The 24,119-nt window shown below is 38.1% G+C and overlaps 1 protein-coding gene across 1 annotated transcript in view; it reads right to left on the bottom strand.

Annotated features, from left to right (window-relative positions):
- Positions 1–886: 886 nt before the first annotated feature.
- The window catches only part of LOC122072006 (glutamine--tRNA ligase-like), a 24,661-nt gene continuing 1,428 nt past the window's right edge, over positions 887–24,119 (bottom strand). Inside the window, exons 2-11 of the mRNA XM_042636507.1 lie at positions 7,823–7,835; positions 7,641–7,772; positions 7,419–7,555; positions 7,224–7,323; positions 7,061–7,150; positions 4,340–4,440; positions 4,154–4,259; positions 3,966–4,055; positions 3,745–3,874; positions 887–1,455 (exon numbers count right to left, since the gene is read on the bottom strand). Of these exons, the coding sequence (XP_042492441.1) occupies positions 1,358–1,455; positions 3,745–3,874; positions 3,966–4,055; positions 4,154–4,259; positions 4,340–4,440; positions 7,061–7,150; positions 7,224–7,323; positions 7,419–7,555; positions 7,641–7,772; positions 7,823–7,835 (997 nt within the window). The 3' untranslated portion in view covers positions 887–1,357. The remainder of the gene's footprint in view (positions 1,456–3,744; positions 3,875–3,965; positions 4,056–4,153; positions 4,260–4,339; positions 4,441–7,060; positions 7,151–7,223; positions 7,324–7,418; positions 7,556–7,640; positions 7,773–7,822; positions 7,836–24,119) is intronic.

The following is a 24,119-nucleotide window of genomic DNA, read 5'->3' as shown; positions in this document are numbered from 1 at the left end:
GAGAATCCACTCTCCATGTGCATTCAGGACCACTCAATGCGGGGAAGGTGGGAGGTGACATCTCCAACCTTTGGATCGTAAGGTGAACCTCATCATTCTGTTGAGAAAAACTATAGCCCAAAAAATAAAATAAGTCCACAACAGTTAAATTTACCTAGCCAAACCTTCCTAGCTAGATAATATGCAAACAACATGGCCCAACCCTGAAAATCCTTGATCATTTCAGACTTTTACTAGCAGATAAATATAGACTCTTGAAAATAGCTTCTCCTGCAAAACAAGGGGTAAGATTGTGTACATTTACACCTCCCAAAGCCTCGTACAATAGATTAATACTAACAGAGAAAGATTATGTTGCACAATGTAATTACTATCTATTAATGGAATTGGGTCAAACTGAATCTTGCATGAATATTTTACTTTAAATAATCATAGACCCATTGGAATTAAGAACCCTAACTGACCATAACTCTACAAGTAAGAGGTTTGATCACAACAAAACAAATTTTGATTTAATCTCAAGAGTTCTCTCTCTCCATATTATCTTCTATCTCTTCCCTAAAGAAAAATTAAGACAAAATGATAAAAAACCAAAAAACACCCATGGTAAACAAATGATAATGTAATTGATCCATGCTAGATGAGCATCAACAGTTTCAAAAATCCAAAACTAGTAAAGTAATTACAATATGAATATGATTTGAGAACATACAGGTATATGTAAATAAAAAAAAAAAGATAAAACAATATGTCAATACCACAAGTTTTGGGTTGATTGAGCTACCATTGAGATCTTTCTCCTTTTTTTTCTTTTCTTTTTTTTTTTCCTTTTTTGGAGGGTGGGGGGAGGAGGGGAAAGAAGAACAAGCTCCAAACCCAGAAACGATTAAACTAAGGAAACTATACTGAGGAATACAGATCTTTGGTCAATACAAATTACATAGTTTGAGACAGCTACAGAACAACCTAGAGATGGTAATTACTAAAGACTCCTTGGCATTCAACCGCTCGCTAGCTGGCTACTATGTAATAACCATGCAAAATTTTTGCCGCAGCAGTCTCTCAAGCCTGAGAACCTTGTGTTACACCGTGATGTCCTTAGCCACAGAACCAAGGGACTATTGATGCTACCATTGAGACTTTAAATCAAAGGATTTCACCATAGAACCACCAAGCACAAGGAAGTATGTATAAATTTAATTGAATATGAGGATTGCCAGTATAAAACCTAAAGATAAAGTGGAATGATATATTCAAAATACATCATCTCATTGCATAACACCCCTTCCAAAACCTTCAGCCTCCTACTATGCACATTACATCTCAGTCATCAGTTTCCCAGTTCCTATCTCTGGATTTACTTGTTCCCAGCCTTAGCATATGAATCGCGTAAAGTGACTGTTCGGTTGAACACAAGTTTTTCTGGTGTAGAATCTGGGTCTACCACAAAATAACCTGTAATACAACAAAATAACAAAAAGGATGGAACTGAGTCAAGGAACCACATTTGAAAACTTTTTGTGCAAAGAAAATTTCTGGTGTGCACAGATGTCATTGCCGGTAAAAAACCTAAAGATAAAGTTAAATACGTAACTGCAACTGTAGCCGACCCCATTAAGTTAGAAAAAAAGGCTTTGTTGTTGTTTTTATTGTAAGTAATTTCTTAAGGGGAGAGTATTGGTAGCTAATAAAAGGATGGGGAACGAATGGAATAAATCAAGGATTAGGACAACAGCTATCCAATTACCCAAAGCTGGGAACCAATAGCAGACAAAAATCAAGAACAAATCAGGTCTCTCAATAACCCACCACAAGAGTAATATCAGCAACCTAGCCAAAGGTGATCCGGTTGCAGCTCTGATCACAAGACCTATTACGATTGAGGAATGGGTTGCCAAAATTAGAATCAATCGGACAGTTAGATTGGGAGACATCAAGAGATCATGAAAAAAGAAAGTGGCTAAAATTAGAAACTCAGGCCGGAAAAACAGCAGAAAACAGCAACTGAAAGTGAAGAAATAGCCAGTGTAAACAAAATAGAAAGTAAGAAAATGAAACTAGCAACTAAGCAACAATTTAGTAAGTGGGTATAGAAAATAGAAAGTAGCAGCACAAAATAGAAACCAAGCCAATAAGATACTACAGCATAAGGATCTGTCCCAACTTAGGAAGAAACTCAATTAACAGTTAGTCGGCAGAATAGTATTCAAGAAAGAAGACCAAAGAAGAAACAGTGCGCACAAGACCGAAAAACAGATTCTGATATTTAATGGAATAAAGAAAAGAAGAATAGATGAAAGGATATAGGCCTCTCACCTAACTATCAAGAACGAATCTTACCAACTTCAACCTTTTTCATCCCTGTTGGGGTAGTGGTCCCCTAATCTCTATTTATAACTTCAATCAAATAAGAAAATAGGAAACCCCTATATATGGTAGGAAGAATCCCTTACAACTTTAAGTCTTCTTCAAAATAGAAACTACTGAACTTCCAACTAGATAGAAACTCGGGGCTGGAATGTAGGACACCTGTGCAGCCTTCTAGAAACACTACTAAAATAAAGAATACAACTTACTAAAATAGAAACTAATACTAGTCTCGTATAGGACTGAAATCCATAATATTTAGGCTTATAGAGTTGGCCCATTACATTAGAAAACCCAAAAATACTAAAAGCTCATGGCCCATACAACCCATTGGCACCCAAAATTAAACATATTAGTCCATACTTGGCCGAATCCAATGGCCTGATTTGCTGTTGGCCTTTTTGTACGTCAGAACTGCATCAGGGGTATTTAAGGAAATTGGGACAATGCATTAAAGTATATCAAAGGCAAGGTTGTCATCTACCTCGATTAGAGACTAACAGCAGGGAGGTTCAGTTTCAAAGGAGAGATCTCCCTCATGACAGACCCAATCAACTAGGGGCTTTGGAGTTTGAATCGCAACCCAAGGTTTTCCAAAACTCAGGTACCCAAACATTCACCTCGATAACAGAACTGAACCCTGAAAGCGTGATTGACGGTACCTCCAGATACAGATCTGCAACTAGAAAAGATTCTCACAAGAGAGGAGACTTAATGGGTGGAAATTCTAGGGGTTTGATTGTCCAGGGAAAGGCTCCTAAGAGGAAAAGGGATTAGGGAACAACCAGAGAGGAAGAGAGAGAGAGAAAGATACAGCCAGCCAAAAGGCTCAAGCAGACTCTTATGTTATCTGAAATAGAAAATAAATTCAAAGCTAATGGGACTTTTACCTTCCTACAACTCTCTTGCAAACGAGCATAAAAAAAAAATTCAAATTATAAATTGTCCCCAATATGCCCCTGTATGACCAAGTAACTGCATCAATTGACCATGACCACAGCCACAATGATGACTTAATCACGAAATACTGCCCAAGCAAAGTTCAGTACAAAAATATAGCAAACCTCCTATTTTACTGATGTTTTTTTCAAGGCAAGCCACCATCTCTCTCTCTCTCTCTCTCTCTCTCCCTCCCTCCTAATGAAAAGACCCCCCAACCCACAGTTGTGCCCCCACCTATGTCACCCGCCTGCTAGCTTACCTGGAGCAGGTGGCATGCCCAACGCACTACCTTTTAACATAATTTACTTCATAAAACCATGTTACCTCATCCAAATAGAGCAACATCTGCCCCTCCGTATACTTGCAGGTTAAGTGAAAACTAACATCTTCATTCAGATGCCAAAAATAAGTGAGTTTATGGAATTATGGAATTACCAAGCCTTTCAAACTGAAACTTGTCTCCCACAGCAGCACTGCTAAGAGAGCCTACACCAAAAGCTTCTGATGTTACCTCTTTGGATTTCGGATTTAGATTGGCAAGCCAATCATCCAGTTCAGCAGGATTCTGATGTCAAATCATGAAAACAGTAAGGTCTCAGAAAAATATTTAATAAACTAGTTAAGTGATGATATTAGGAAAAGAGAGTACAACCAACCTCAGAAAGAAAAAGCCTGTCAAACAACCTGACTTCCACCTTAAGAGGATCAACCCCAGGCAAAGGTTGTGCAACCCAATGAAGAACACCCTGCAACCAGTTACAATAATAATTTAGGCCCATCATCAGTTTACGAATACTTGAATTTTCTCAGTTAAAAAAATTTCAACTTCTAGCAAGAGACAAACCTTGGGCTTTGTTGTTTTGGAAGGATCATACTCGGCCCGAACCTCAAGAACAGTCTCCTTATCATCACCATAGATCACCTCTGTACATTTTATGGGGAAAGCATATCTGCATTGGTGAAGAAAAATACAAGTGTTTACCATGAGGTTATCCAAATAGATTGACATCATGAGAGTTTAGATATATACCTGAGTAGGACAGATTTACCAGGAGCAAGGCCATAGTAGTCTTTTGAATCCTTAACCCGAAAATCAGAACGTTCAATATAAACAACATTTGTGAAAGGAACCTACATTGAGAACAGTGGTAAATGATGTTACTTGAGAATCATGGCAGGACAGCCCCTAACACAAATTTAAGTGTGAGAAATACATTGACCACACCTGTCCTTTCCCATGGTTTCATTTCTTTGTTTTATTTTTTTATTGGGGTCTATAAGCATGTGTGATGGAGGGCCGGTAGGGGAAGGGAAGAAATCCTTGAGAAACTCAAAGTTGCAGGGGAGAGGGAGAAATCGCACTAAGAAAGGGAGGGCAAGAAGAATCGTGCACATGCCCGTAGACTTCACAAACACTCAACTCAATTCATCTTTCAATCTTAGTTTTCCATTAGTTACAACCAATTTGTAGAAAAGAAAATACATAGAAAAGGAAACCAACTGAAATAGGATACTACCATAACTAAGCAATCTGACTCTACTAGGACTATCTAAATTCTACGTGAACCTAACTTGAGAAAATAAAGTGAATAAAATAAAATCAAAGACAATCTTCCAAATAAAAATAAATTCATAAAATCCTACTAGACCCAAAACAAATATGGATCTAGTACATCTCTGTCTGGAACCCAGATGGGTATGGTTTGCTCTACGGGTGTGTATCTGCATCAATGTAGTGTACCATGTTTTGTACCAAATGTTCTCTACTCCATGCCAGGCTCCCAAATAAAGTCTCTCATAATCTTTTCTACTTCTCAAGAACTTTCTTAGGAAACGGAATAGAGATAGGGAAAGAAATGAAACATTTATCCAAAAACAAAAGGCATGGGACGGCATTGTTTCTCTCTCCAAGTTGAATCTTTGGATTCCTGTACTTGTTTCTCCTAACTACCATATCAATCCCATAAAATTCTATTTTAAGTTTGCTCACATTTAAAAGTCCCCTTTACTGCTAAAACTTTCCAGGTGTTTGTTAACTTAACAACCAATCATCATCCCTTCAATCCATTGCAACAATGGATTTAAATATCGGTATCGTACAGGCAAATAAGTATCAGTATTGGTGTATAACAATACTGATATGATACCAAAACGGGTTGGTGGTATCATATTGTCAGAGGGATGGTCCAAAAATTAGTGGTATTAGTATTTTGGGGGTAAAATGACCCGATCCAACTCGATATGGCCACTAATACCGCATACTAAAGCCTTGATTGCAACTGAATGGATAGGTCCTTTTCTTTCCCATGGTTCCAAGTTGGATGTTCAAACACATATTAAGAAAATAAGTGCCAACTTTACCAGGTTCATTTCACAACCATTATCATTTAATAGTTTTGGTTTTATACCCATATAATTTATTAAATGATGACAAAGTTATGTTATATATATCTACCATAGTTGTCACGGCGCCAAGGCAAACAAAAACTTGGAGGGCTCCTAAGCGCTTAGGCGACAACACGCCGCCTTAAGGGGAACAAGGCAACCGAGTGTTATTTTTTATTCTCAATCTTTTTTAACATTATTTAGTATGCTACAGCCTACATGTATCTTGCATCATAAAAAAATCAATAATCAATATTAAGCCACATTAAGTCATCAAAAATCAACATTAAGCCACATCAAATCATCAAAGATCAACATTAAGTCATAAAAAATAAACATTTAGAGAAATGCTCTTATTCTATAATAAGTTTTACTAGTCAAAATGATTTTATTTTCACACGAGACATTTTGTATTAGGTATAACACAAAATCAGCTTTCCAACAGGTCTAAGATTACTTAAATCTAAGTTGCAATCACAAAGTTATGTTCCGGTCAAACTTATTTTAAGGTGTGCGAATGTTGTTAAAATCTCCTGAATGAAAATAATTTAAAAGCATCAAAACAAAAGATTAATTTACCGGACTTTTAGCAATGTTTTACCATGATAAGAAATTTTCAAAATTGAGAAAACCCCTAGCATTTGAAAGTTGAAAATCGCCCCTACAACCAACAATCCAGTTTTTGTTCTTGGACTGGGGGGTTGACTTTTTATCCTTTTGGAATTTGAATTTTAAACTATTTTTATTGGATTGAAATAAGGGGATATTCGTTTACTTATGGATAATATCTTCAGTAAATGATATTTTCCATAAATAAGTCCAAAAATATAAGGCGAAATGCAGTGCAATAAGGCGAAAGTCACCTAGGACCCAGGCAAACCGCCTAGATGCCAAGGCGGCTCCTTGACAACTACGATATATATATATATGGACATCTCTTTTAAAGGACATAATGGCATAACTAATTTAGCAGGAACCTAGTCCCAAGGGTATTAATCTATTTAATACCCTTGGGACCAATAGTCACAGGTTTTCTATGCCAGCAGCTTAAACTGGTATACTTTACTCCATGAATGATCTTGGCCAAGTCATGCAAAAGTAAGACAAAATTTTAAGCCCTCTGCAAGAAACTAAGAATTGCTTGAGCTGCGCCTCTGTTCAATCAAAGTTTATAGAAATTTTTCATCAGCAACAAACTCCTGATTTCAATTGTGTTACACAAAAAGGGGGGTGGGGAGTTATTCAGTAATGGTGGTGAATCAACTTCTGCACAAATGAAAAGGTTAAGCCTCATTGCATTAATGCATAAACATCTTGATTAGCTCACAGCTCACACACTAGATAAAACAGAGGAGTCTGCACTCACCTTGTAGAAAGCAGATGCATCATCTGTCTGGGCATCAGGCCATCTCTTTGCGTCGAGATCCATAACTGAATCAAGGTTTGTAATAACAACCTACTAATACAGAAAGAATCAGTCAACCACTAGCAAATGCTTCATCAATCACAGATTCTAACAAGATGAATACCTTGAGAGGATGCAGGACAACCATTGTACGAGGAGCTGTTTTGTTTAGCTCTTCTCTTATGTGGTATTCAAGACGGGCCAAACTTATCAAACTATTATCACTGTACCATAAAGATTAGCATGAGTATCAATTGTAAAAGGGTATATAAATAAAATAATGAATCATGAGAACATGCAAAGGGGGAAAAAGCTCAACCTTCTGGTAATTCCAATTCCTCGAATAAAAGCATTGATGGCATCTGCAGAGACTCCTCGACGTCGTAAACCAGCCAGTGTCATTAAACGGGGATCATCCCAACCATCAACCCACTTCTCAGTCACAAGACGATTCAACTACAACAGCAAAAGATGAATCACTTACCACATGAGAAACTAAAGCTTCAAGCTATCTATAGATTTACTATATCAACTGGCACACCTTACGCTTTGACATCACAGTGTTAGTTACATTCAACCTAGAATACTCCCAGACGTATGGTTGATAAAGGCCCAGTGCGTCTAACAGCCAGTAATATGAAGCACGGCGTGTCTCAAATTCAAGTGTACACAGCTGCAAAACATACGGACATAAGAACCATTCATCATGCAAGAAAAAAATACAGTTTTATCAGGCCTGGAACCAAAACACCCAACAATAACAACAAGAGACAAAGAAACCAGTGAACAAAATTCTATCAACTCTCAACTCAAACTTTAGGACCAATCCAAGCAGGACTATATGATGAAATTATATTAAAAAAAAAATACATAGAGCCATAACAAGATATTATGAAGTTGCATTGAATGTGTTGAGTATCAAAAAATATGGAGAGTCAAGTGAAAGGGAGTAGGGGCTAATTAACCGCCTTCTGTCTTCAGACCATTAGGGTCCATTAGTTTGTGAAAGTCGTTATTAAATTTGGTTTTTTAGGATTGGCCAAGGCTCCTTAGAAATGTGTGTATTATGGCATGGTAGAACCAATTTTTTGACAGATGGAGCAAGAGGAGAGTTATATCCATTTAAATCTTCTTATGAAATTTATGCGGGATTAGGATGCTGATAGGGAAGGGCAATATTCTTGGCAAGGGGCTCCCCCTAAGGAGGAAGTATTTGCTGGGGTTCTTCCCAAGAGAATATTTTAACCCTGTACCATCTACCAAAGGGAACTCTCAGATGGGCAGACGAAGAACCTTGTCATTCACTTATTCAGCCAACGCAGGTTGTATCCACTATCTGGTAGCTTTTCATTAACCTCTCTGGTATGCATAGAAACTGATCCTAACTTCATGGTGTAATAAATCTTTTTGGTCCAAAGAATGACATGCGGTCCACTATACAATATCTTGGGGCATGAGGTAAGAGAGGAATAAAAACTATAAACGGGGAAAATGATGTGGTTGCATTGGAGTGATTGGATCAATGACACCCATATGAAGGTGATGCAGTTGCACGATGGACTTAGGAAAAAAAAAATCCTTTGATTTGATTTTCTTTTGTTTTAGAAACAATTTCCTTTGAATTTTGCTAGCTTCTAATTTTATAATAGTTTCCTTTTCAGTAGTTACCATTAATTGTTTGATTTTTCCTTTATATTGGATATGTAAACGATGGAGAAGTTTAGTTTTGAGTTTTAGATTTGAAGAATAGAAATTTGATTAAGAGTTTTGATATGAGAACCATGGCTGCCGATTTCCCCTTCTTCCTCCTCTGAAATTTTTCCATCTCTTCTCTTCCATTCTTTTACTTCCCCTTTATTTCTTCTCCTTCTTTTTTTAAATTTCTGGTTTTTTCTTCCCTTACCCTGTTCTGGGCGACATTACCATACCTGAAAGGAGGCATCACGGCAGCTTTGTCTCCAATCGATTGACTCTAGGATTTGGGTCGAAGGTAGGCTATACCTAGGCGACTTACCCCTTGGAGTTTCTGATCTTCACGTTTCTTATGTGGTGAGAAATCAGAACAACAAACAGACTGAACCCTAGCTTCCTCCAGATTCAGTTGCAGGTTTCACTACAGGTCTGATTGGGAGCTTTTGAGACTTGTCGAACTTGGATCTACACTCCTCTTGCTGCTGCGATCCATTCCCTGAAACCTGAGGTCGAGATTTGCTGTCCAAATCCTTCTTGTTCTACCGCCAGCTCTCCTCTCTTAGTACTGGTTTCAGTTTATCGTGGAGAAGAAGAAGATCAGTTTTTAAAATTACATAAAGACCCCTGGCTGGACTTTATTTCAGGTTATACTCCCCTTTCTTTAAAAATTCAGAATAAGCCCTTATATTAAAAGTTTTTTAGTTCTAGAACTACCCAGCTGTCATATAATTATTTCCAAGGCCCTGCTTGTTTCTGGAATTACAAGAATACCCTTTAACCATTAAATTTGATATTTTTAGTCATTCTTGGGGCCCTAAGCAATCCAATTTCAGTCCTTGGAATTCGGATCCACATCAGGAGGCCTAGGCACAAATTTAGGAGGTAGGAGGCCCATAAAGTGCTAGTGGCAGTCCAATGGGCTGAAAACAAGCTTTGGATAGTTATATATGTATAATATAAGTTGGACTGGACCTTTTATTTTCATTGTAATGAGCCTAATTTATAAGCCCATAAAGGGGGGTGAGTGACGCGGATCCGAGTTCCAAGAACAAGAATCGGATCGCTTAGGGCCCACAATAAAGTAGTAAATTCAAAATATAAGGAGTAATGGCAGTTCTGTAATTGATTGAAACTAAAGGGAGGTGGCAGTTTAGTAATTACAAGAAACCTAGAAAGGATTGGCAGACTTGTAAATAAAAGGGATCTTAAAAGGAGGAAAGGAGATTAAAGTAACTGATGGGATATGAAGGGGATTAGAATTATAGACCAAGGGTAGTCTTGGAAGCAATTATTGGGCATGGGTAAGTAGTAAATAAAGGTGGAATGGAAGGGGTATTAATATGGAGGTAAAACAAAAGAGGGACTTTTACACAAAAGAACAAGTACTAAAGGACACAAATCAAGGGGTTTGAGGGGTATAATGGGAAAAACCAAATTAAAGGGTTTTAAACCACTCACGAGTCTTTCTTCTTCTACCTTCAGCCAACTTAAGAGGTGGAAAACCAGGGAGGCTTTGGATCGAGAGAACTCCTTCAATCGGCCTTTGTTAGGCCTGGAATTTCTGGTGAATATCCTCAAGAAGAGGCTCTATCAAACCCATAAGATAGATGCTTGGAACTGCAGGCTGGAAGGACACAGGAAGAACCTGAATTAGAGCCTGGCGGTAGATTAGAGATCAGCCCTGAAATCTGTCTTGTAACTCACAGCAGAGGTCACATTCAGGTATGAATTTCTAAGGTTTAAACTACCTCAGAGTGAAGATCAAACGCCCAGAATTTGGAGGGAAAAGAAGAGGAGAGGAAAGAGGGCAATCCTCAGTTGTGAGGGACTATTCCTTCGCCAGAACAGGGGAGGAGGAAAAAAGAAAGAGTAAACAAGAGAGAGTCACGGCAACCAATGCTTCAGCCAAGTAAACATCCAATTTCAAATCTAAAACTGAGTTCTTCTCTATTACATGACTAATATAAAGGAAAAATCAAACAATTAATGGAAACTACTTGAAAATGAAAACTATTCTAAAATTTGAAGCTAGCTAATTTAAAAAGGAATTAATTCTAAAACAAAAGAAAATCAAATAAAAAAAAATATTTTTTCTTAAATCCATCGTGCAACTGCATCAGCTCTCTTGGTCTTAAAAGAACTCGACTCCGTCGAGTTAGGTCGTGCTCCCAAGATTCCCTTGTAAATCGCTCGCCGATGAAGTGGCACATATTTCGAAACAGATGATGGGAACAAAACTCCAAGAGGGAGAGTAGGCTGACATGTCATTGGAGCAGGAGTTAGCTGACGACGTGCCATGTCGGATAATGCATGTGGCCTCATTAAGTACATGCGACCTCCTTGCTTCACATTGATGGTATTCTGTGCTCCATCGTAGAGAATGTCTGCATGTCGTTGCCAGGGTCGCCCTAGAAGAATGTCGCAGTGTGCCAATGGGGTGACCAAACAGGTGACATGGTACTGTAGTGGCCCAAACTATAGATGTACTCGAACAACTGCAGTGGCCTCTTCTCGAGCTGTGGATCCAAAACCTCGCACGTGAATCTTCTTGAAAAGTTGCTTCTGTGGAAGGTTGTGTGCTCGAACAAATTCAGCAGATATAAAATTTGTTTCTGCCCCAGTATCAACAACTGCATGAACATTAGTATGGTCGGAGCCGTGCAGGAAAGTACCCTTCTGTCTGAAGAGAGGAGCCTTATCAACTAGTCTATTCGAAAAGGATGAAAGGCTAGCTGAATGAGCTTCTACATCTTCATCTTCATCATCGACAATATCATCGTCCTCGAGGGGATAAGGATATAAATGAGATTCATCTTCATTCTTCTCTGTCAGCTGCGTCTCTGCTACATTCACAGAACGAGTCCTGTTGGGACACCTGTTGGAATAGTGACCCTTCTCGGCACAACTATGGCATATGATATTCTTCACCCCAATACTATCCTTGTTGAATTCTGACCTTTTTTCTTCAACTCTGCGAGCTTCAGGCTTCTTTTCCTCCATACGTGGTGGTCTATAAACTGAAGAAGTCTTGAACATACCCTTCCCATAGTTGTCACGGCGCCAAGGCGAACCAAGGCGGTGGAGGGTTGTCTAAGCGCTTAGGCGAGAAGGCGCCCGCCTTAAGGCGAATTAGGCGAACAAGTGTTATTTTTTATTTTTCCTATTTTCTAACATTATTTAGTAAGTTATATATACCTTGTATCATAAAAAATCAAGATTAAGCCACATCAAGTCATTAAAAATCAACATTTAGCCACATCAAATCATAAAAAATTAACATTAAGTCATATTAAGTTATAAAAAATCAACATTTAGAGAAATGCTCTTATTCTATAATAAGTTTGACTGGTCAAATGATTTTATTTTTACATGAGACTTTTTGTATTAGTTATAATATAAAACCAGCTTTCTAACAAGTCTAAGATTACTTAAATCTGAGTTGCAATGACAAAGTTATGCTTCAGTCAAACTTATTTTTAAGTGCGCGAATACTGTTAAAATCGCCTGAATGAAAATAATTTTATGAATATCAAAACAAAATATTTTTTTACCGGACTTTTGGTTTTTAGCAATGTTTTAACATGATAGAATTTATAAAATTTTCATATTTGAGAAAAAACCCTAGTATTTAAAAGTTGAAAATCGTCCCTATAACCAAAATCCAGTTTTTGTTCTTGGACTGGGGCGTTGACTTTTTATCCTTTTGGAATTTGATTTTTAAACTATTTTTATTGGATTCAAATAGGGGGTATTTGCTTATTTATGAATAATATCTTAAGTAAATCAGATAACAAATATTAAAAACATTTACTTCAATTATGCCTTGACAACCATGGAAAGTTGTCCTTCACTTCAATGATTTAGAGATTGAAGAGGCCCCTCCATCGTTCCCACATTTTTTTTTTTTGAAAAACAGATTTGAGTCTCAAGAGTAACTATGCTCAGGCACATTTGACTATTTTATGGGAGAGTTCTCTGAGCAAGTAGTGTGCTTAGCTTTGGCCTGAGGTCCAAATCTAGGGAAGGCCCTTCGATTAGGTTTGCTCAGCTTGGGCCTAAGCTCCCAAGTCCCAACTGAGGGTAAGCCTTTCGTCAGGTTTGCTCGGCTTTGGCCTGAGCCCCCAATCGTAGGTAGGCTCTTCAGTCAAGTTTCCTCGGCCTTGACTTGAGCCCCCAAGCGACGGAAGGCCCTTCGATCACGTATGTTTGACTTTGGCTTAAGCTCCCAACTGAGTGTAAGCCCTTCGGTCAGGTGTGCACGGCCTTGGCCTGAGCTCCAACCGAGGGCAGGCCCCCTTTGGTCTGGTGTGTTCGGCCTTAGCCTAAGCCACTTACCTAGGGTAACCTCTTCGGTCAGGTGTGCTCGGATTTAGCCTAACCCCAAACCAAGGGTAGGCCCTTTAGTTAGATTTGCTCGACCATAACCTGAGCTCCTAGCTGAGGATAAGCCCTTCGATCAATTGTGCTTGGCCTAGCTTGAACTCCCAACTAAGGGAAAGCACTTCAGTTAGTTATGCTAGACTTTGGCCTAAGCCCCCAACAAAGGCAAGTCCCCTTGGTCATCTATGCTTGCACTTAGCCCGGGCTCCAACCAAGGGTAAGCCCTTTCATCAGGTGTGCTCGGCCTTGCCTGAGCCCTCAATCAGGTCTCCTCAGCTCCTAGCCTAATCCCCCAATCGAGGTTAAGCCTCTCGGTCAGGTGTACTCGGCCTTGACCAAAGCCCCCAACCGAGGGTAAGCCCTTCGATCAGGTCTGCTCGGCCTTGGCCAAAGCCACCCAACCGAAGATAGACCCTTCAGTCAGGTTTGCTCGGCCTTGGCTCAAGCCCCCAATTGACGAAAAGCCCTTCGATCACATATGTTCAACTTTGGCTTAAGCTCCCAACTGAGCGTAAGCCCTTCGGTCAAGTGTGCTCGGCCTTTGCCTAAACTGAGAGTATGCCCTTCAGTCAAGTGCAATCAGTCGTAGCTTGAGTTCCAAACCGAGGGTAGGCCCTTCGGTCTGGTGTGTTTGGCCTTGGCCTGAGCCCCCTACCGAGGGTAGGCCCGTCGGTCAGGTGTGCTCGGCTTTCGCCTAACCCCAAACCGAGGGTAGGCCCTTCGGTCTGGTGTGTTTGGCCTTGGCCTGAGCCCCTTACCGAGGGTAGGCCCTTCGGTCAGGTGTGCTCGGCTTTCGCCTAACCCCAAACCGAGGGTAGGGCCTTTGGTCAGGTTTGCTGGACTTTAGCTTGAGTGCACCTAACCGAGGGTAGGCCCTTTGGCTAGTTGTGCTCAGCCTAGGCATGAACTCCCAACTAAGTACAGGCACTTTGGTTAGTTGTGCTTGACTTCGGCTTGAGCCCCTAATAGAGGCAAGGCCTTTTGGTCATCTATGCTCGCACTTGGCTTGAGCACCCAACTGAGCCGTTAAACTCAAAATATAGCCATTATATAGCCGTTGGGGGTCTTTGGAGGTGAACCAGAAGTTGCCAGTTACTTTCTATGGACTGATCAAAANTTTACATGAGACTTTTTGTATTAGTTATAATATAAAACCAGCTTTCTAACAAGTCTAAGATTACTTAAATCTGAGTTGCAATGACAAAGTTATGCTACAGTCAAACTTATTTTTAAGTGCGCGAATACTGTTAAAATCGCCTGAATGAAAATAATTTTATGAATATCAAAACAAAATATTTTTTTACCGGACTTTTGGTTTTTAGCAATGTTTTAACATGATAGAATTTATAAAATTTTCATAATTGAGAAAAACCCTAGCATTTAAAAGTTGAAAATCGTCCCTATAACCAAATCCAGTTTTTGTTCTTGGACTGGGGGGTTGACTTTTTTTCCTTTTGGAATTTGATTTTTAAACTATTTTTATTGGATTCAAATAGGGGGTATTTGCTTATTTATGAATAATATCTTAAGTAAATGAAATAACAAATATTAAAAACATTTACTTGAATGATATTTGGCATAAATAAGTGCCGAAACACAAAGCGATATGCAGTGCAACAAGGCGGCTGTTGCCTAGGCCCCAGGCAAACCGCCTGGACGCCAAGGCGTCGCCTAGGCGACGCCTTGGCGACGCCTTGACAACTATGACCCTTCCAATAAATGGACTTCTCTTCAGCTGTCTTGGCATGAGCCGTTGCCACATCAACAGACCTGAAATCAGTGTTAGCCAACTCAAGTCGAATCTCAGTACTTAACCCACTGATATATCGCATCACCCGTTGTTGGTCTCTCCTGAAGTCGACACCTTGATGACAGTTTGTGGAATTCAAAGGTGTAGGAATCCACATCTTTGTTCCCCTGTTGCAAGTAATTTATGAAACATTACCTTTTCATAATTAAGAGGAACAAATTTTTCAGTCAGGATCTGCTTCATGACCTCCCAATTGGTAACGGGTCCAAGTCTTCTGACAAACCTTGCATGGATTACATCATCCCACCATGAACATGCATACCCAATAAACTTGGTGATGATGAGTTCACACTTCTTCACGTCTGGAAGAGACTTATATGCAAAAATTCTCTCCACTTTGGTAAGTTAAGAAATTCCTCAGGTCCCTTTTCACCACTGAACTCGGGAACCTCAACTTTAATGCCATAATCTCTGTCAGAAAATTGTCGGGTAACATCCTGGGGAACAACTGGATCAAGTTGCTGCCTCTGATGTGTGTCTTCGATCCGTAAAGTGTTGAGTTGAGGAGGTAATGTAGAGGATCCTTCTTCAGCTCGCTTATCGGACCTCTTCATAAAGGCAATCATCTCTTCCATAAATTTGTCAAACTTGGCTTCAGTCCTCTCAAGCCTAGCATCAGTATTCTGTTGGTTCTTGGCTAACTCGCGATATAATTTGTGCAACTCAGCATTGGTGATATGACTTGCCATGGTTAGAAAATTGCAGGAAAATTTGCTCTGATACCACTTGATGCGGATCCGAGTTCCAAGAACAGGAATCGGATCGCTTAGGGCCCACAATAAAGTAGTAAATTCAAAATATAAGGAGTAATGGCAGTTCTGTAATTGATTGAAACTAAAGGGAGGTGGCAGTTTAGTAATTACAAGAAACCTAGAAAGGATTGGCAGACTTGTAAATAAAAGGGATCTTAAAAGGAGGAAAGGAGATTAAAGTAACTGATGGGATATGAAGGGGATTAGAATTATAGACCAGGGGTAGTCTTGGAAGCAATTATTGGGCATGGGTAAGTAGTAAATAAAGGTGGAATGGAAGGGGTATTAATATGGAGGTAAAACAAAAGAGGGACTTTTACACAAAAGAACAAGTACTAAAGGACACAAATCAAGGGGTTTGAGGGGTATAATGGGAAAAACCAAATTAAAGGGTTTTAAACCACTCACGAGTCTTTCTTCTTCTACCTTCAGCCAACGTAAGAGGTGGAAAACCAGGGAGGCTTTGGATCGAGAGAACTCCTTCAATCGGCCTTTGTTAGGCCTGGAATTTCTGGTGAATATCCTCAAGAAGAGGCTCTATCAAACCCATAAGATAGATGCTTGGAACTGCAGGCTGGAAGGACACAGGAAGAACCTGAATTAGAGCCTGGCGGTAGATTAGAGATCAGACCTGAAATCTGTCTTGTAACTCACAGCAGAGGTCACATTCAGGTATGAATTTCTAAGGTTTAAACTACCTCAGAGTGAAGATCAAACGCCCAGAATTTGGAGGGAAAAGAAGAGGAGAGGAAAGAGAGCAATCCTCAGTTGTGAGGGACTATTCCTTCGCCAGAACAGGGGAGGAGGAAAAAAGAAAGAGTAAACAAGAGAGAGTCACAGCAGCCAATGCTTCAGCCAAGTAAACATCCAATTTCAAATCTAAAACTGAGTTCTTCTCTATTACATGACTAATATAAAGGAAAAATCAAACAATTAATGGAAACTATTTGAAAATGGAAACTATTCTAAAATTAGAAGCTAGCTAATTTAAAAAGGAATTAATTCTAAAACAAAAGAAAATCAAATCAAAAAAGATTTTTTTTTTCTAAATCCATCGTGCAACTACATCAGTGAGTACATGGCATTAGTAGTTAAGTGTTTGGGTTAGATTAAGATGCTTAATAGCTTTTACGAGTTTTGTTTTGCGTCTATTTACTTGGTCAGTATAAGAAATTGATTTACAAGTCTTTTCATAAGTCAACTTGGGAACTTTAGAAGGTCTTTAAATATGTAATATACCCCCCATCAGTTGGAGATGATGTGAGAAAAGAATATGAGTTTTAAATGAGTTTTGGAATTCCTGAGCTTGGCATACAGGATTCTCTTTTCTTCTTCAACTACAAGGTTGGTCAACAATCTGTAACTAGATGTAGAAAATCAGCACAAAAAATATGATGCCTAGAAGTACAGTAGCAGTAGGATTTCTAGTTTCAATTGGAAGATTATATTTTGAGACTAGAACTGTAACTAGAACTTGAAACAGAAATTTAGAATAGCAAACAGAAGAAAAATAGAGCTGAACATTGCTATTGCTGAAATCTGAATATGGTTTCTGATTTGTTCTTAGACCTACATCATCCTTCAATTTTAGAAATCCTTCTCTTACTATCTTCAATTCTGATTTCTGAACCTGGTTTTTATCTCTTTTTTTTTTTCTGTTTTCTAGTTATTCTTTATCTGATTGTTATTACATTTCTATATTCTGATCTGAAGAACCCCATAGACTGCCAATCGAATTCAGGCGTTTCCAACTCTCCTACTCCAAGTAGGAATACTACACATCTTTGAATCTATCCACCAAGTTTAGGTCATCTTTGCAGACCTGTTATACTGACTGATTAAGCAATCTATCAGGATTATATGCATATCAATTTTTTTTTTTTTACTGAATTATTGAATTATCTCGTCATATGGTCCTTATTCCTATACCAGCAATCCTCTCAGAAGCTGCTCTTCCACTGCAATTCCTTGGTTCGGGAATAACATAGCATTATCAGGTATCAGAGACAACCAGAGCTGAAGGTCTTAAACTCTAGCTAAATATGTCTCCTTATGTCTTCCATACTCGTCTTCAACTGCCTAATAGGAGCTTGGCAATACTATATATGGATGATGAACGAAAAGTATTGTATCACAAGCTTTGGTGGATATATGTACTGAAGCTAATGAGTTTCACGACGTAAGCAATGGTATTTTCTTCATTACTTATTGTCCTCCTCCTCATTATTATGATGGTTCTTGATGTTGAGAGTTTCCTTCTTCAAAGCACATCAACAAAGTGGGTAGGCAATGGTTGGAAGAACATGAAGGTAGACTTAATGGTGAAGAAAACTTATGCTTAGGCACCATCTGATAAAGTTTTCAGAAATGTGTTTTTCCGTTTTTCTATGCTCAAAAATGGAAAAACACCCCAAAAACTGTTTGATAAACCTTCTTCGTTTCACCTATTTTTTGAAACATAAATAGAAATTTATGCTTATTTATGTGTCTACAAACGTATTTGACGAAACAAATCAGACTTGTTTTTCCATTTCTTGGAACAACTTGTGGGCCAAAAAATCGATGGACCCCGAATGAAAAGTTGCATCTCCCAACCCAACATTTACCATACTTGGCGGCTTTCCAAAGTTCGAAGGTTCTCCAAGGAAACGAGAAGAAATACACTGAATTTTTGCTTTGTTGGTGGAAGCCTTAAATCCACATCCATCGATTCCTTTGTGGATTTCTTCCAATTCTCTCCAAACCCTCATGAATCGATTATACTGAATTGTTGTTAGGGATTGAAGTTCGAATTCCCAAAAAAAGGCCCACCGACCCAAGGACTCTACCCAACCCTACTCAATTCAAGAAACAGGTTTATCAAACACCAAAAAATCTGTTTCTATTCCCAAGAACGCGAAAAATCATTTCTTCTGTTTTTAGACACGGAAACAGCAGAAACTTTATCAAACAGTGCCTTATTATGCCCCACAACACTTAATGGTGAAGTGAACTTATGCTTATTATGCCCCACATCATGTCAAATTGATCATCGTGGGTTGCCTAAGAAAGAAATGAGTCTTAGAAAGAACCTAAATGAAGAAAATCCTAAACTTTCTATTTAAGTACAGAAAGAGGTTGACACCAAAATTGCTAAAATTGAGACTACAACCAAGGATTAAAGTATCGGTATCGGTCGCCGTATCGGTCGGTCAAAATTAAAATACGTATCGGAGGGTATCGTATCGTATCGAAGATACGCTAAAGATACGCACATAAATGGATAGGGAACACATTTTTATACACTTTTGCATAAAAAAAACAGTTAAAAAAAGCTATATATAACATGTAGAATGCATAAATACTTAAGTAGAGGGTATCGTATTGATAGAAAAATATATTGAGTTGAAAATGTTCAAAATGATGAGGGTATCGTATTGATAGACAAATATATTTTTTTGAGAAAAATCAAAATTTTCTATGGAAGTTGTAGAACACTTGTTTTTACATAACATATAAAAAATTTAAACATTTTTAATCATTGAGCATGAGTAGATCTAAGAAATTTGAAAAAAATTGAAACCCTCATTTTCTCTTGAAAAAAGTTTGTAAATCCTTATAAATCCAATGATTTCATGTAATAATGATGCACAAAATGTGATTCTAAGTATGATGAACCTTAGATTTGTAAAAAAACTTGAAAATCTAAGGTTAAAGTTGAAAAAAGTGAGTAAAGATTCAAGAACTTACTATTCAAAAATTTCAACTTTCAAGTTCAAGGTTCTTCTTGGACTATGTTTTTCTCCTTCTTTGAACCATTCACTTCCACAATGTTTCTTTCAATCTACCATTTGAGTCTCCAAAAAGGTGTGTGAATCAAAGGGGAAGAAAGAAGAGAAATATAGAAAACTGTTGGTGAGAGTTTGAAGTGTTTGTTTCAAACAATAAAAGGCACATTCACACTTAGGTAGCCGTATCGTAGCGATACGGTACGATACTATACGATACAGTCGATACGTACCGATACTCACCGGAATTTTTATATTTTCAAAAGTTCGTATCGCATAATATCGTACGTATCGGTACTGTATCGATACGGCACGATACGATACGACAGATACGTCGATACGCAAAAGAGGGCCCGAAATTCCATGTAGCGTATCAGTATGTATCTTGCCGATGCCTACCGACACGGATACATATCGGCTGATACGGCACGATACGCACTGATACTTAAAACCATGGGGAGGGGAGAGAGTTTGGGCATTGCATCCATTGTTTGAGCAGTCTCAATACATTCATTGTGCATGAAATGCTAGACGGAAACTGAGCCATCAGTTAATATTGGACAATTCTGTTATGAGATTTGATTTTACCATTGACCATGGTTTCAAGTATTGGTCTGGGATCGGCCGTATTGGTATTGGTTGAGACCTATCCCTGATCCGATACCGATCCAATATGGTTATCCGAATAGTTTCAGGGGTAAAATAGGAAAAAAGTAATAGACCAGTACCCACCAATTCCATCCGATCTAGATTGGTATCGGAAGAGACCGATACCAATACCGATGCCATCCCCTAAATCCTTGCTATTGAGTAAAAAGTCTGATTTCTGTGAGACTAGATAAAACAACAAGAGATCATTAGGATACTGAAAAACCTATTCTTATCGAAGTCAGGAATGAGATCAAAAGTATAGAAATACATAAGGGTTTGTCTAGTTGTAACCTAGGTAGGTTACAAAAGGTTTGTAACCCACTTCTAGTTACCAAAAAGTCCTATATTGTGAAAGAAATGATTGCTTCAAGGGGATTAAAAAAGTAATTTCATGTGTTTATATTCCCAATAAAAACTTAAAAGCTGTTGCATTACTTTTTATGACAAAGTATTTAAAAAATGATAGAAATGGAATTTTATCCTCAAATAGACCCATCACCTCGTTTGAAATTTAAAATCTCAATTCCTCCTCTCTAAAGTCCAACATGGGATTGAAAAAAAAAATAAAAAATTATACTAACCAATGGGTGATTGGGTCTACTGCTTTGAGTGAGGGTGTCCATTTTCAATCCGAGTGGGTTGGACTAATCAAGAGAAACGTGAAACAAACATTTATCAATTTGAGTTTTTATCAAATCAGTAAAAAATCAAATTGGACCAAATCAAGCAAATCGAAACCGTAAAAAACCTTATAACAACTTAAAAAAATTACTAAAAGAAGCTATTACCTATAAGAGGCTATTAAATCAATTCAATAAAAACCGAATCGGTCTGAATTGAAATTTGATTTCAATTTGGCCTAATACTAGATAAAATCTATATCAAAATGACCAAAATCGGAAATGGATCGAATCAATCACAAAAACCTTATAATCAGCCATTCTGAAACAACCTGGATAGGTATTACTATGGTCGATTTGGATCGAAATTGGTTTATTCAACCAATGATTTTAAACTCAAAATTGAGTATCAAAATAATCCCTCTAGTGATTCCAATCCTAAATTGACCATTCTAGAACTGCCGGAGTTGGATAGTTCACGACCAATTCTAATCCAAATTGGCTAATACCAGAATTTTAACTCAAAATCAAAGAGTAAATTGGCCCCTAATGATTCCAGTCTAAATCAGATCCGAATCAATCACAAAAATGCTAGAATTGACACTAAATTCCAAAAACCAACAACCCAATCTCAAAAATCCTAGACATGCCATCCTATAATAATCGGGGTTGATCCGAACTAGCCAAATCAACTAGGGATTTTAAACTTGGAATTGGAGATCGAACTGTCAAGTATCGGTCTGGGATCGATCGTATCGGCTGAGACCGATCCTTGATCCGGATCGTTTCAGGGGTAAAATAGGTAAAACGTAGTATATTTTATAAAAATGAGGGGTAAAATAGGCCGATACCCACCGATCCCATCCGATCCGGATTGGTATCAAATCGGCATCGACAGAGACCGATACCAATACCATCCCCTACATCCTTGGAACTGATTCCTACAAATTTTGATCCAAATCGAATCAAAATTGGACCAAAAAAAAAACCCTAGAATCCCTCAAATCTTAAGACCAACGATCTAGTCCTATAAACCTTATAATCGAGTTTAAACATGGAATCAGAGATCAAATCAATAGCTGCCAATATCAATCCAAATCCAAATCAAATTGGAATTGACCAGAATCAATCCCAAAACCCTTATAATCAACCTATAAAATATATTATAATTACAAAATTTCACATGTCATCATTATAATAGTACCAAGCCTACGATATTGCTTTACCAATATAAAAAAGCCTACAATATTGCCATTTGTCATCTTCTTGGATTTTTCCTTTCTTGAAAACACTAGCATATTAAATACAATTGATTTCTTTGGAGAGAGAGAGAGAGAGAGAGAGAGAGAGAGAGAGAGAGAGAGAGAGACATGATTAGAACTATCTTACTGACCTCATCTCTAATGCACAACAATAGAAATTATTGTAATATAATTGATACATGAATTTCTGGAAAGATGTTTTATTTTCTAAACTTCAAAAAACAAAAATGAAGTCCACCAGAAGTTTTAAACCCTAAAACCCAGAAAAGCATTGGACACGCTGGGAAGAAAGAGAGTCTTTACCTGACTCACTGGAGATGATCTCGCCGAACTTTAAGTCATAAAAACCAGCCAAGGTAACAGAAAGATAGCCAAGGTAACAGAAAGACTCATGAGGAGGAAGACAATTAGTTGGGGTGAGGGGTTGTTCGGGTTGTTTGGGAAGAGTGTATTCATTTTCAAAATTATCTCTCATTTTGCCGTTTAAATTAAAGTAACGATCCAAAAAGTTGAGGTTGAATTTACTTTTGTTAACCTTAAAAGCAATCACAAAATGACAAAATAATGGGGACACAACAATTTAGGTTACAAGGGTTTTGTAACCGGGTGGGTTACATTTAGACATACCCAATACATAATAAAAGGGAAGAGAAATAAACGCTAATTTTTTGCAAACTTAGTTCTCAACCCCAGCAAACCTTGGTTCAATTGTTTTGCTTAGTTTTTGCAAACTTGTTAATGAGGTAGTGTATGTAAGGTTAATTGATGAGGGTATAATGGTCATTTTAATACTTTAAGCAACTGATCAACTTCCTAGCTAACATGATATGCAAACAAATTCATTGCTGCAACTCTTTGGGTTGTGTTGGCAAAGAATTCCTACTAAAGAATTGACTTGATTGAACGGTTCATTCTAATATGGGGAAAAATATCATTCCATGATTGCACACCCCAACGCCAAACTACAGGGGTGGCGAAAAGACCATTTTACCCTTTGATTGGATGTTAATATGCCTCCCCTAGTTGGTTCCCAAGTTGGTACGATGGCCACGCGACCAAGTAATGATCCATGGCCCCTCTAATATATATCTTTCTCTACCCAACATTGAGACAAATTATCATTGCAAATCTTAGAATGTGTTCTCTCTCTCACTGAATCATATATCCGCGGGTTTTAGAAATTGTTATGAGAAATGGGAATGCCAAGCCTATTTTCCATTTTGTTATACATTTTAACAATAAATTATTTTGTAAAATTATTTCCAAAAAAATACAAATTAAAACTAAAAAATACAAATAAAAATCTTACCATAGACACCCCTAGCACAAGGTCAAGGTGTCAAAATGCTTTTTTTTTTTAATGAAAAAATATTAAAACAAAGAAAGAAAAACAAAACCTCTCAGGCCAGTCTTGTTTCCCTAAGATCTCATCGCTCTAATACCAGTCCAACTAGAAAGCCAACCATAGAAAGCCAAGAAAAAACAAGTCTTGTGTGCACTGATTTAAACTCAGCCTGACTTTGTACTAAGTCGGAGTGACAGATATGACTGGGTTCCTTTGTCACGCGACACGTTTTCTAGCGCGTTTTCAATGATTAGAAATATCTTAGGCTGCGTTTGAATGCATTAGACTGTGTACCTGAGCATTGAATGTGCATTACACTCTCGCGCTACAGATGAGATACCTCTTAAGTAGCTCGTTGCTACAAATCTGAAAGTGAGCTACTCTTCGCCCATTCAATAGATCCAGTTTATGACTACCGACCCTATTTAATGCTTACATTTTACCTCCTGAAATAAACAAGCCAAATAAGATTGCAGAGAGGAATTAATAACTGCTCAAGAAAGCACCAAAACCCTTTTCCTCCCAATCAAGCTTCTAAAAATCTCAGCTTTCAGCCTCCTGAGATAGAACCAATGGTGGAATGCCTCCCTTTTTCATATTTGGTTTCGCATTGTCCCTCTTTTCCCAACAGCAAAACCTTTTTCATAAGAAAAAGAAGAAGCTTCAATCCCTTTCTCTTCAGCTCCCGCTCTTCATTTTCCAGATTCAAATGCTCCCTTGTTGCCTCTCCTCCATCACTAC

This window comes from Macadamia integrifolia, chromosome 1, assembly GCF_013358625.1.
Source record: "Macadamia integrifolia cultivar HAES 741 chromosome 1, SCU_Mint_v3, whole genome shotgun sequence".
In the NCBI taxonomy this organism is placed as follows: Eukaryota; Viridiplantae; Streptophyta; class Magnoliopsida; order Proteales; family Proteaceae; genus Macadamia; species Macadamia integrifolia.
The sequence above is the reverse complement of the archived record's forward strand: the minus strand, read 5'-3'. Positions and strand labels throughout refer to the sequence as shown.